This window comes from Onychostruthus taczanowskii, unplaced genomic scaffold (genome assembly GCF_017590055.1).
Source record: "Onychostruthus taczanowskii isolate IOZ18803 unplaced genomic scaffold, ASM1759005v1 scaffold227, whole genome shotgun sequence".
Classification (NCBI taxonomy): Eukaryota; Metazoa; Chordata; class Aves; order Passeriformes; family Passeridae; genus Onychostruthus; species Onychostruthus taczanowskii.
The window spans coordinates 208,880-222,637 of record NW_024499540.1 but is presented as its reverse complement, the minus strand read 5'-3'; the positions used below and the strand labels follow the sequence as shown (position 1 = coordinate 222,637).

Here is a 13,758-nt window from a genome sequence, read left to right as displayed (position 1 = left end):
CCACTGAATTCTAAGTACAAGGCACTACGAGGCATATAATACAATTTACATGCATTAGTTCCTGATTTGTGATTGCAAATTGAATTTTGCCTGGCCAAAATCCCAAATACTCAAATGATAATTAAATGTGTGTAGAGAATTTGCACTCTCAGTATTTATTATTTATAGACTGAACCCAGAAATGCAAATGCCATCACCTGCTCCCAAAGCACACCATGCAGCCTGTGCACAGTCACTGAATTCCCAGGATTGTCCTAAGTGGCACAGCATGTCCTTTTCTATGTCCAGCACTGATCTGGAAGGTGTGTGAAGCCTGGGAATGCCAGCTAGCCAACAGTGATGTCTGGGGTGATCAGACACAAAATTCCCCAATCACAGCATAATTCTCACCCTGCACAAGCAATAGGGCTGCACCCTGGAGCACAGGGAAAGGACATAGAGCCTGAACCACTTCTAAGTAGTTTGGGGGAAGGATGCAAAATAAACTGTCCCACAGTGCTAACGGCCACCTGTTTCTGCTATCAAAAAAATGGCATTGCTCACTGATACCTAACACTGACAGCACTGAGCTTTTCAAATAACACGTCTGAGCACTCCTGTGCAGGCCAGAGCAGTGCTGGGCAAGCCAGGGATCCTTGCCTGGTGGCAAAGACAGGCTATGAAGCAGACAACATTAACACCAACAGCTAGCTCTGCAATAACCAAGTGCTTCTCACAGCAACCAAGTGAGAAAAGACCTTGCAGAGAAGACATAACTGGCAAACTGTTCCTGTAAAACCACGTGCTGTCACAGTTTTACAGTTGCCAGCTCTACCCTTGGCTTTCCTGAAGTTCTTTCCCCATAATGCAGAGGGAGAAGGAGCTTTGAAACAGGACTCTGCTGGGAAAGCAGTATCAGGCTCACCCTCCTCCTCACCACTGTGGACTGCAGCAGCAATGAAGCTCAGCACAGGAAAGAGGCAGTCCTGATCTGCCAAGAGCATCTGAAAAGCAGCATTGAACAACACAGATGGGACCATTTTGATCACCTCACCTGCCATGCAGCTGCAGAGTTAACATAAATTCTGACAAGCTTCAGTTTTCACTTAGCTGGAACTTGCCTTTTGCACACAGGCAATGCAGATTAAATCCTTCATGTGGCAACATCACCACCCTGGTCTTCCACAGCTCTCCCCAAAGCACAGAGCAATTTTCCTGTAACTAGGAAAGGCCTTTTCAAGTGACCAGGAAAAGACTTTTAGGACACTGAACTATGGATGTCTGTGCCCATGTCTGCACACATGCCCGCACGGATGTATTTCTGCTGTGGGCTGATCTCATCCAGGGCATGGTCTAAGCTGACATTGGGGTCCAGCTATGCTACACAGCAGGACAACATAGGCTGCAGCTGAGGACATCAGCTGGACAGAGAGGAGCCTCAGCACTTCCCAAGTCTGCCCAAAACCACAGCTGGGCTGAGGCACCTTAACGGCCCTTGGAACCATAGATTCCATCTTGGCTTGACTCCTCCTTCCAGTCTGCATTGCTCACAGAAAGTAGTAGGCTAATGGACCACTGCAAGCTAATAGAGGATGATTTGGGTTCATTTCCTTATTTCTCTACGGCTTCATTAGGCACACCCAGTGCTGCCTTTCCTGGGGATGGGGCAGACCCCATGCCTGTGTCTTCAGGCACACGTGGAGGAGCATCCCGGAGGGTCAGAGCACCCCCAGGTGCAGAGGAGCTGCGGGGGTGTGCCGGGGGCACCAGCCCGAATGTCGGCATCTGTCGGTGACCAGCAGTCGCTTCACCGGTGCTGCTCGCTGCCCCACGGTGCCGGCGGCCCACGGCTCAGGACACGGCTGTTGTGTGCCCGCGTGTGGAGCCTCCCGTGCTGGGGGTTACCGGCGGCACAGCACGGAACGAGCTGCAACTGGGGACTGCTGGCTGTGCAGCACGGGGAGAGCGGACGTTCGGGGCTGCCGGGGGTGCAACCTGCGGCGGGGCGTTGGGGGTTACCGGAGAACGGCACCGGCAGCGGCGCTGGCGGTTCCCGGGCTCCGCTAACGGGGTGGGGGCGGTACCGGCGGTGTCGCCCGCTCCGTCCCGCGGTGCAGGGAGCCGGGCCGGTGCCAGGGCCGCCGCCCGGCCGGGCCGCAGCCCCCGCCGCCATGGCCCGAGTCTCGGCGATGATCAGCCCGGTCCTGGTGCTCTTCGGCTGCGACCTGTGTTTCGTGCGAGCCAGTAAGTGCGGCCGGGCCGGGAGGGCACCGGGGCTGCGCGTCCCGCGGGGCGGGGACACCCTGCCGGGCGCCCGTCCCTGCCGGGGGCTGCGGTCCCCGCAGACACCCCGCCGGCCTCACTGCATTCCCGGCGTGGCCTTTGCCGCGATCCCCGAGGACTCCTCGGGCACCCCCGGGGCTCCGCGGCCTCCGAGTCCCCTGTGCCTTCGTCCCCTCCCCGGGGCTCCCAGGGGCTCCCGGTGGGTGGGAATGGGCGCTCTGCCCGAGGGAGCTCCTGCCCCGGGCACGGACACTCAGGGCTGCGGCGGGCTGCGGCCGGCCGGGTGACGGGGATCCTGTCCCTTCCTGCCGGTTTTGCTGGAACATCGAGCTCGGTGCGCCCGAGGTACCGCTGTCCTTGTGTCCTTTTACTGGCCGGGGTGGCTCTGTGTCAGCAGCTGCTTCCTCCTGTGTGTTTCACCTCGACAGGTCACTGCGATATCAAATCGAATTGCGAGTTCTGCTACATTCTGCCGTGTTGCAAAACACGTACTGATGGATTCAGGAAGAGATGCAGTCAGGGGTGTTAAAAAGGGGCCACTTATTTTTAGATGTTCAGTCTGGTGCTTACTCCCTGCTGCAGCAGTAAGTTGGGCAAACATCTGTGTGCCCTTGAGCAGCAGCCCCAAGGACATGGGCCGGGGGGCAGGGGTGACCCCACTCCCCGGATCACAGCAGGATGGTGAGGGCAGCGGTGGAGGCGTGCCCCGTCCCTCATCCCTCTGCAGCATCACATGTGCCAGCATCCCTCGCAAAGGGTATCTGTCCAGCCCCTTTGCTGACCCATGGAGCTGGGATATGTGGCATATCTGGTCCCATGTCCAGCTGCCCACTAGCTATCCCTCCCACTGACCACCACCCATCCCTCCTACTGCTCACCAGTCATCCCTCCCATTGCCCTCTGGCCATTCCTTCAGCTGCCCACTGGCCATCCCTCCCGGTGTCCAGCCATAGGCTGCAGTGCTGCTAGCTCCTGTACACAGCCCAGCTCTTCCCACCCCTTAATCAGGCCCAAAAGGAGCATGCTGCTGTACAGACAGCACAGAACCTGTGCCAGGCCCTAAATTAGTTACTGTGCTTTCTGTGGGGGTCCCTCTTTTGTAATATGGCTTTAATAAAAAGTGAAGCTGGATCATTTATAAGTGATGTAGAATTATTAGCAGTTAATGCATTGAGCTAAACAGTGGCACACTTTTCCCAGAGAGCCCAGCAGCATCCTGACTTTATAGCCAGAATGTGTTGGCTTCAGAGAGCATGCTTTTTGGAGCCCTTGTATTCACAGACCTTTGTGGCAACAGCTTTGGCACAAAGCTGCTCTCATCTCAGCTGCAGAACAGGCTGAACAGTATTAGATGCAGTGTGGGGATTATACACAAAGCTTTGTCCTTTGGATGTCTTGTAACAACTTGGAGCGCTCATCTTGAATTTCATAGAATCCTGGAATGATGTGGTTTGGAAGGGACCTTAAAGTTCATCTCATTCCACCCCCTTGGTATGGGCAATGACACCTTCCACTACACTGAGGTGCTGCAAGCCCCATCCAGCCTGGCCTTGAGCACTTTCAGGGATCCAGAGGCAGCCACAGCTTCTCTGGACAACCCGTGCTAGGACCTCACCACCCTCACAGGGAACAATTTCTTTCCAATATCCCATCTAACCCTGGCCTCTGTCACTGAAAAGCCATCCCTCTCTTGTCCTGTCACTTTGTCCAAAGTCCCTCTCCAGTTCTCTTGGAACCCCTTTAGGCACTGGAAGGGGCTCCAATATCTTACCAGAGTGTTCTCTCCAGGGTGAAAAACCTCAGTTCTCCCAGCCTTTTTCCAGAGCAGAGGTGATTTGGATTAGACATTGCTCTGTGTATCTAGGGTGAACTTCCCATGTTTTGACTTCTGAGGCTTCTTGTCTCTTCCTGATGGGCATGCAAATCCCGTGTGCTCAGAAGTGTATTTTCTGCAGTTCATTCAGCATCAAACTGATCAAGGCACACTGGTTGTTGTAATGCAGAAGTGTGGCCTGCACACCAGGTCTCCTGTCACACAGGTCCAGGGCTGCTGGCCTGGAGTGTGCACCATTTGTGCTCAGGGTGCGTGGCCATGGTGCACTGACAAGCCACCACGTGTGTTGTGGCTCCGCTATGCCCCCATGACCTCTCACTCTTCTGCTGCCGGTGAGTGACAGTCCCTGCACAGGGCCTGTGCAAGCTCTGGCTAAATACAGCTGGAGCACTTGTCAGACCTGTGTGCACCCAGCAGCACGGCTTGTGAATTGGTGCAGTGCTTTTGTTCTCAAATCATCAAGTGACTCAGTCCCAGGGCAGTGTCTCAGCAGCCCCAGCCTGAAAACCTCAGCTGGGACAGGCTGGGTGCCTCGCAGAAGCCTAGAAAATTCTTGAGCAGGGCTGGACGGCTGCTACAAACTCCATGCACAAACTTCTGTGTCGCAGAGATGTCAGACCCCAACTTTAATTTCCTCACGTACGCTTAGAGGTTGGTAGTCAAACTGCCCCCATCATGCATATTCATGACTTCTAAAATTCTGTTAGATGTAAAAAAACCTCACCTAATTCATTACTGTGGATGTATCCTGTGAAGCACCATGTCCTGTTCTTGTCCCGAGGCCAGCTGGCAGGGTCTGGTCATATCTATGGTATTAAACTCACGAGTTGCAAAGAGGGAGGCACATCAGTGCTACTTGTGAGGAGTGGTTTTCTGGCTTATCCTAGCTTCCAAGCCATGCCCAAGAGTGGTTTGGGCACCTACTGGCTGGTGCAGATCAAATCAGCTCTTGGACCAATCTCCACTTCTGGATTCTTGGGCTGTTCTGACCCCATTATGTCGGCTAGCACAAACCTAGCTAGCAATCTAACTAGTGGCAACCTAGGACAAGTGTTATTATGCTTGAAGAGAAGCAGAAATGTGCAGCCCACCATACAGCCACCCTTGGAAAAGCCTGTGTCTGGGAAAGCCCAGGCAGGGGGCAGTTGTTTGCTGGCTGACAGGGTGCTGCCTGAGCTCGGCTGTGGGCTGAGCAGCTGACCTGACCCCAGCCATGGCTGGGGCCAAAAACCAGACAATGATGGAAAATGTGGGGAAAAACCTGGGGGTAACAGCAGTTCAACATGATCTGGCCAAGAAAGCTAAGAGTATCCTGGCTTGTGTCAGCAATAGTGTAGCAGCAGGAGGAGGGCAGTGATTTTCCCCCTGTGCTGGACACTGCTGAGGCACCTCAAATCCTGGCCACTCACAGCAGGAAAGACATTGAGGGGCTGGAGTGTCTCCAGGGAAGGGAAGAGATCTGGGGAAGGGACTGAAGCACAAGACTTGTGGGTGGCAGAGGGAGCTGGGGGAATTCAAACTGGATAAAAGGAGGCTCAAGGGGGGACCTTCTCACTCTCTGCAACTCCTTGAGAGGATGGTGGAGGCAGGGGGTGCAGTCAGGCTGTGCTGCCAGGGAACAGGGACAGGACAAGGGGAAATGGCCTCAAGCTGTGTCAGGGCAAGTTCAGGTTGGATATTGGGAGCAATTCCTTCACTGAAAGAGTGGTTAAGCATTGGACAGGCTGCTCAGGACAGTGGTGGATTCATCACCCCTGGAAGTGTTCAAGAAATGACTGGACGTGATACTTTGCAACATGGTATAATGGGCACGGGTTGGAGTTGATGATCTTGGAGGTCTTCTCCAGCCACAATGATTCCATAGTTTAATCTACAAGACACTCAGCTCCTGTGCTGACAGAGTACATATACCCAGGCAATGGACAAGGCTGGGTGTGCAGCTTTGTTCGGCCTGTTCTGCTGTTGGCTCCTAGGCAAGCAGGGCGTGCATGCAGACAAGGCGTAGGGATTCCCTCCCTCCCTCCCATAGGTTAGTGATGAAGCAGATCCCCATGGGCAAAACTCTACACAGACATACTCTTTGTGGGATAAAGAATGTTTGAGTTTATCTTTGAATCCTTTCCAGTTTTCCAGGCTCCTTTTCTGAAGGAGAAAATCAGAACCCTGTGATGTCCTTGTCTCTGGCAGCCCTCTCTTCTGGTGGTGTGTCAAACTTCTGGAGACACACTCAGTCCCTGGGTCTCTCTTAGAACATGTTTTCTGGGCTCTCCTCTCTGTTTTAATTGCCCCTGGCAGACCACAACCCTGAATTTCTCAGAGTGGGAACCACAGCCTTCCTCTGTTTTGATCTGAAGCTGGGTATAGTCAGATGTGAATGAATGCACTTAAAGAGCTGGCCTGCAAAAATTGCCTTTTTTGCAGGGTTGTTGCTGGTATCACAGTTGTCCTTTCTCTTGTTCTCAGGTGCCCTCTGGAACTCTTTTTCTGTATAAATCACAGCACTGACCCTGTAGCCCTAGCTGCTACACAGGCAGCTTGTAGACTGACTTATGTGTGGGGAGTGGGAACTCACAAACAGCAGCTTCAATGTCTTTCGTGTGCTCCTGTGTCTAACTTCCAGACAAAATTTGGCTTTTTGTGCAGGACTGTGTGGGATCCAGTTGTGCTCTCAGTGCTGTGAAATCTCAAAGTGGCAATGGTGCAGACCATGGGTCAGTCAGGTTGGCTTGCCATAGAGCAGCAATGGCCAAGCATTGCTGCCAGCTTTGCAGCCAACGGCACTGCACTGCTGGTGATGCCTAAGATTATTGGGTTTTTATATTTTTCATGTATTTGTGGCTATGTAGATTGTTAATGCATGGTTGTAGCTTCTAGTACTTTTCCTATCTTTCTTCCACACATTTAAGAACAATAAGTTAATCTTATAAATACATTCCTAAAAATACTGTTTAGTCTTATTCCAAGAAGAGAGACAGCTACAAGGACGTTATGTTTTCCAACCAGAATCTGGACCAGGCATAACAAAAGTGGGGCAAGAGAAACTTCTGAACTGCTTCCAGTGGGGCAGGATCTCAGAAATTACTACCTAACCAACTTACCTTTTAATTGGACAGTATATGATAAGTATACTAATCGACTAACCTTATAAAAATTGTAGCATTGCTATACCAGATATGATTATCACCATATTGTGTACCTGAAAGCTTTCAAGTGAAGGTTTGCTTATATATTCACTCTTAATGTTGTTGAGGAGATCTATTTTCCAGGCATTACTGGGAGAGCCATCTCTGCCTTTGGCATTGGCCCTCTCCCATGCCCTGGAGCAAGGAGTAGTTCCAGGCAGAGGAGATGCCCATACTGAGTGTGTGTCTATTCCAAGGTGCCCCATTTTTCTGTCACAATCAATATATCATCACTGTGTCTGCGCTGCTTCCTACGCAGTTCTGGGTGGTGTGCCAGGCATTTGTGGCATGCCCATCCACAGGACAGCCCAGAGCTGTGCACCTGCACACTCCTCATGCACAGAGTGGGCAGCTGCCTGCCAGCCCAGGAAGCACTGTGCTGTGCATGTGCTGCTGCTGGCAGGGCTCAGGCTCCCCCACCTGCTGTGCCAGTCATCTCCTGGGGACAGGTTCACCAGGGAAGGTGCTCCCTGTAGCCCTAGCCAACATGCTGCCATTGGCAGGTGTTGGAGAGGCCCCGTGGTGATGTGCAGGGCTGAGTGCCTGTTCTGAGACACCTTCTTTTGCCTTTTTCCTATGTCTCACCACGGTCCATGCCTGGCTCACCCAGACAGGCCACCGTCCCCTGTCAACGTGACTGTGACGCAGCTGAAGGCAAACTCTGCCACAGTCTCCTGGGATGTACCAGAAGGAGATGTGGTCATCGGCTATGCCATCCTACAGCAGGTATCCAGCATCTGTCCCCAGGGGACTGGGGACACTGATTACCAGCGTGCTCCTATGTCAGTCCTTGTGACGCACTCCGGGGCTCCTCTGGCATCTGCCTGAGGACATCTCTGCTGCTGAGCAGCCCTTGCCAGGGTGACCCATGTGAGCCATCTGTCCTGGTGGGAGGCAAAAGACTGTGGGCTGCATTGGGTATAGTCCCTCCAATGGTTTCCCTGGGATTTCTCTAGGTAAGAATGGTGCTTCAGCCATGACATAACTCTTTGCTTGCCTTGCTCCACCTATGCAGCCCTGGGTGATGGTGGCTTCTCCAGGGAGGTGCCTGGCTCTCAGGCCATGCAAGCATGCTGAATAGGCAGTGCTGGCCAGTCTGGCCCACCCTGGGGTGGATAGTTGTCTGGGAAGGGAGGAGTGAGGGCAGAGCCCTGCAGCTGGGTGCCTGTGCCTGGTGCAGCTGGCAGCAGCCTCCTGGGGGTGACAGCTCTTCCCTCTGGCAGAGGCAGGACGGGCAGATGCAGCGCTTCATCCGGGAGGTGAACACCACCAACCGTGCCTGTGTGCTGTGGGACCTGGCAGAGGATGCTGACTACATCATCCAGGTGCAGAGCATTGGCCTGTATGGGGAGAGCCAGGCTAGCAAGCGTGTCCACTTCCGCACCCTGAAGGAGACCGACCGCCTGCCTTCCAACAGCTCCAACCAAGGTGAGGCACCTCCTTCCAGCTTGACCAGGTGCTGCTGGTGGGGCCACACCTGGAGGCTTGTACAGCAGATGGCCAGGGATTCCACAACCAGTGAGGAAGGTGCTGCACTGAGCAGCAGGCTGCTGGGGACATGCAGAGTTGTACAGGCTGCTGTTGTGTCCACTATGTGTCCACAATAATGTCCCCAAGCTGTGGTTTGCAGCCCTCCTATCTCAGATCTTGGCACCTATTCAGCTAGGCAGACTGGCCAGGACAGCTGCTGAGGCCTGGCCAGCTGCTGCCTGTAGGAGGCCAGTACTGAACAGACACTCAGATCTCCCAGTCTGCGGGCTACCCAAGGACACATGACCCAGCGCTGTGGTCTCCTTTACTACTCATGTCTGTGTTGCCTTGGCCTTGGCTACATGCTGGTCCATGAGACAGAATCAGGAATCCAAGAGAGATGATGCCCCATAGGGGGCACGTCAGTCTACGTTCAGCATTAACCATGAGAGGGGTCTGAGTATGGCAGGGTAAGCAAATGGCTGCCTGTCCTCTGAACTTCTGTTTAAACTGATGTGACCTGCCCTGGTTGCTGTGTAGAGAGAGACCTTAGTGATTACTGGCATGCATTGTGCAGTCCCTACATGAACCTAAACAAGCCCTTGGAATCCCTGACTAATTTTGTAGTAAGGATGGTTTACCTGACACAGGAAGGCCGCAGGATGCATGTCCTCTCCCCAGACAGGATTTCATCCCACACCCTTCCTTGTTTGGGGGAGGTGGGCTTCTCTGCTTTGGGGTTTCTCAAATCCTCCAGTGTTGCTGTAGTGTGAGGGTGTCTGCTGCCAGCCCTGCTTGGGGTCTCTTCTCTGCAGGTGACATCACCATGGAAGGGCTGGACAAAGATCGGCAGCTGCAGACAGGCGAGATTATTATCATTGTGGCTGTGCTGCTTATGTGGGCAGGTAAGTGCCACAAGCCGTGTTCTGGCAGGCTGAGACAAAGGCACAATCCATGGTTCACGAAGAGGATGTGGCTCAAGAGTGCAGAGGCACATTGCTGAGGGTCTGGTACCCTTCCTCATCAGTCCCTTGAGTCTCTTTAGGTGCTGAAGCCAGTGGGGTAAAAGGAGCAACCACAGCCACTGCTCAGCAGTAACAGCCTGGAGTACGTTGAAGAGCAGGAGACAGAATGGGACCTGGAATTACAGGGTGGGAGCATCCTAACTGACAGTGATGATTGAGTTGCTTGGGCCTTAGATGTTGTGACTGATAACACTACTGCACTAGCTGGTAGAGGCTGTACCTCAGTCTGCTAAAGCTGCAAAGTGTGTGGTTTGCTCCTGTATAGCACAATGAAAGCCAGTGCAGGCAGCAGGCTGCCCTGGGAGCATGGGAGCCCTAAAATGTACGTCAGCTCCTGACTGGTCACATACAGCTGCAGTGAATGGGAAGTCATTGATCCCCTGTTCCCTTCCCAGTAAACGTGGATTTTGTAGTGGCATCTTGCATAAATTTCTCCTTGCCCTGGCCTTGACACTTTCCTAGGGCACTGGAAAAAAAATACAAGATGACTGCTGGTAGTTTACACCTGGCACAGGTTGATGTGTCAGGATGCCAGCTGGGAGGAATCAGGCCCGGTCTGTGTGTGCCTGTGTGTTATCACGTACACACTGGGGGTTGAGTGAGTCCAGCATGGTCACCTCTGGGGGCATTGCTTCAGACTCCTGTGTCCAGGGTTCCCAGGTGTGGGACATGCTGCATGGGATGCATGCTGTGAAAGCATTACAGAGGGACTGACCCCACAGACAATTTGCACGGACAAAGGCTGGCTTTTGTGAGGGTCACAAGCACCAGCTCATAACTTTAATACCTTGCTGGAGGCACTTCAAAAGCCACACAGCTGCCCACTGACCTCACTGTCCCTGTTTGAGTGCCTCAGCACCTGCCTTTGGTGAGTGCTGAGCACCTCATGTGTGGCCCGATGGCCTTAGCCACATCCGTGCCCGTCTGCCCAAGGAAACTGGCCTGGCCGCACATGCGGAGGTACCAGGGTGGTGCAGGCTGATGCAGGTGGGGGTGCGGGTTGGCAGCACCCCAAGGAGCCCTGGGCACAACTGCCGTACAGCTGGGATGCTGTGGGCAGGGCAGACAGGCAGCCACTCTGAAGGAGTCCTTCATCCAGTGTGTCTTTGGGCAGCGGTGATCGCCCTGTTCTGCAGACAATACGATATCATCAAGGATAATGACTCCAACAACAACAAGGAGAAGACAAAGCCCTCCTCAGAGCACAGCACGCCAGAGCGACCGAGCGGAGGGCTGCTGCGGAGCAAGGTGAGTGGGGAGGGCTGGCAGCAGGGCTGGCACGTGGTGTCTGCTGGGGCTTGCAGCCTGCAGAGAGTCTGGCTCTCTCCAGAAATGGAAACACCCTGGCTTGTGCTCTCACCCCAAAGACTGAGGACTTTTAGGGTTCAGTGAGACCACGTCTCTGGGGCACTGTGTGTACCTCATGGGTGATTGCAGGAGAAACATTGGAAGAGACGACAAGATGTAACAGCTGGGATAGCTCTTGCCCTGTGGGGTGGTACCTGACCTCTGACTGTAACAGAGCCTTCATCATGCCCCTCCAATGCTGCACCTCTCCTGCACAGATGGACAAATGGACATGCTAGGCAGCTATTCTCATGGTTTCTGCACTGGTCTGTAACTGCTCCTTTTCTGCCTTCACTGCAGCTGGCTCTGGGTCATCACCACACGAGTCATTGCGGAGTCCCTTCCTCACCCTGATGGAAGTGATGTGCCAGGCTGTGGATGGGGAGGGAGCAGTACCTTCATCTGGCTGTTCCCTCAGCACCTGACATTCCTCCCTTTGTTACCTGCCAAGGACAGTGATTTATAGCCCCAGTGCTCTAATGGGACCATAGTTAGGGTTTTGCTTGTGTTTCATCTGCTGCCTCTGTCAAGGGTGGGAACTCCCCTCACTGTGTTGGCTGACTGTCCCACTGATTCCACATCTTGGTTTCCAGCAGATATCAGGAGCAGAAACTTCTTGTTTGGACTTCAAGTCCCCAGTTCCCTTCCTCCAGATTTTTCAGCTTGCTGATTACCCCTTGCCAGGAGATCACTCCTCTTGGATCCCTCCTCCAAGCTGGAGCTGGAGTTGGAGTTGGATCCCTACTCCCTCCCCTGCTCTGCTGAGGTCTGCTGGTCTTGATGCCTGCTGCAGGCTGTGGGGCTCTGAAATCAGGTCTGATCCCAGGGCAGGGTCTTAAAGCAGATTTTTCTCTCATAGAAGAAATCTCCCTCGGTCAATATCATTGAGGTGTAAGTGCAACACCAGCTCTGCCGTCTGGGATCTTGGGTGTCCTGCCAGAGCCACAGCAGGCCTTGGAAGAAGAGGCAGCACCAGGCGTGCCGCCTGGAAATCAGCATGCGACGATCCACGTACCAGAACTCCCGCTTTCCTGAGGGCACCTGTCTGCGGATGTGCACGGAGCCAGCTCCCCAGCCATGCATGCCGAGCGTGGCCCTGCCCGTCCCACACCCGGCCCTCCTCCCCTCCCGGGAGAAGCATCACCTTGAGGATGGGTGGGGGGCCACACCAGCGGCTAGGGTGGGAGGGAGCCAAGGGGAGCCGATGGGCTGAGGCACTGCCTGAGGGGAGCCCGTGTCCCTGGGCGCTGCCTTGGCCAAGGCCCGGGGTGCAGCTGAGGCACTGGATGCCTGCCCGGCATCAGGGGTAGACCTTGTTCTCAGCTGCCCGTTTGGCCCTGGGGCTGCTTGCAGAGAGCAGGAGCTGCTCCCCTCAGGGCCCCGGGGCTGCAGGAGCAGGGCAGTGCAGGCACTGCCCCAGCACGGCCAGCAGAGCTGTGGCCTGTAGGAGGGTTTGTCTGTGGGCCCAGCCAGCACCAGGATGAGTGGATTGCTGCTGGAGAACAGGGCTCCACTGTACCCTCTCATGGCTGTGCAGGGCCTTCACATTCTCTGTCTACCGCAGAGGATGAGGACAAGAGGGACGATGAGGAGCTAGTGCTGTCACAGTGCCTGGCCAGCCCACGGAGCCTGCAGCGGGGCAGGGAGTGCTGGTGGAAGCCCTGCAGGGCTGGGGGAGTGGGCAGCGTCAGGGCATGGCTGTGGCTGCGCTGTGTCCCCAGAAGGGCTCAGGGCTGGCACATTCAGGCTGTTTGAGGGGAGCTGCCATGAACTTTCTGAGCAGCCTGTGCTGCCTGGAGGAGACAATGTGGTGAGGCCTGCCGGGTCTCATTTGGAGGGAATGGGGTGAAACAAGGAGGCTCCCTGCTGCCCTGGCTGCTGCTCTCCCTCCACGCTCTGCTCTGCAGCCTGCCACAGACAGGCTCTGCAGCCCTGGACTCAAGCATCACAGGATCCAGTGTCTTCCAGGAATAAATCTCCCAGTAAAAGCACTTTCAGGACTTTTCCTTCCAGGTGCTGCTCAGCTCCTGCTGCAGGACTAGGCGGGGAAGGGACATGATAAGCAACTCCTGTGGCAGGGTCTTTTCAATAAAAGCATCCTGGCTCAAAGGCAGCATCAGAGCTTCAGGTCTCTGTGTGTGTCCATGCATGCATGCATGTACAAGTTCTCGAATGCACGTGTCCTGGCCATAGGAGATCTGTTCCTCCATGCTGTGCAAGAGCTGAAGGTCCTCTGTGGTCACCTCGAACCCCCCTGGCCCTCGAGGGAGAGCAGCTGCTGCTGCAGGCTGGGCCCTGTGGTGCTGCTGGAGCAGCTGCAGGCTGTCCCACTGAGGGTGACATCGTGGCTGCTTGTCTGCAGAGAGCAGGCACATCCCAGCAGCAGGGCCGAGACGGGGGACAGGGTCTGACCCCGACAGGCTGCTGGCCAGAGGGGCCTGGGCTGCTCCCTGCTCAGTTGTGGAGAGGGGCACCTGAGGAGCAACAGTACCACGGCGGTGGGATGCAGCTGCTGCTGGGCTGCGATCATGCCGGGAGCATGGCCACAGCTCTAGAGACACTAACACCTTGTTTTGCCTGCTAGCTCTTTTTAAGGAGGTACATTAGAAAAACTAGGGCTGTCAGGGAAATACGAGAG

At 54.7% G+C, this 13,758-nt stretch overlaps 1 protein-coding gene across 5 annotated transcripts; it reads left to right on the top strand.

The window, feature by feature from the left end:
- Window positions 1–2,079: 2,079 nt before the first annotated feature.
- On the top strand, window positions 2,080–13,241 carry FNDC4 (fibronectin type III domain containing 4). 5 transcript variants are annotated; one of them, XM_041405251.1, is made up of 7 exons: window positions 2,080–2,223; window positions 7,889–8,004; window positions 8,502–8,706; window positions 9,564–9,653; window positions 10,888–11,021; window positions 11,717–11,886; window positions 11,983–13,241. In XM_041405251.1, the coding sequence occupies exons 1-7, from the start codon at window positions 2,151–2,153 to the stop codon at window positions 12,428–12,430; spliced, it is 1,236 nt and encodes a 411-aa protein (XP_041261185.1). In that variant the 5' UTR covers window positions 2,080–2,150; the 3' UTR covers window positions 12,431–13,241. The 5 variants fall into 5 exon arrangements, with proteins under 5 accessions (XP_041261185.1, XP_041261184.1, XP_041261188.1 ...); XM_041405250.1 differs by having other exon boundaries at window positions 11,980–13,241; XM_041405254.1 differs by lacking the exon at window positions 11,717–11,886 and having other exon boundaries at window positions 11,983–12,162.
- Window positions 13,242–13,758: the final 517 nt, after the last annotated feature.

Excerpts from the sequence above, each read along its gene's own strand:
- FNDC4 (XM_041405250.1), top strand. The coding sequence starts at position 2,151 with ATGGCCCGAGTCTCGGCGATGATCAGCCCGGTCCTGGTGCTCTTCGGC. Across the intron at positions 2,224-7,888 it reads CCTGTGTTTCGTGCGAGCCA|ACAGGCCACCGTCCCCTGTC; the intron begins GTAAGTGCGGCC and ends TGGCTCACCCAG. Across the intron at positions 8,707-9,563 it reads TTCCAACAGCTCCAACCAAG|GTGACATCACCATGGAAGGG; the intron begins GTGAGGCACCTC and ends TCTTCTCTGCAG.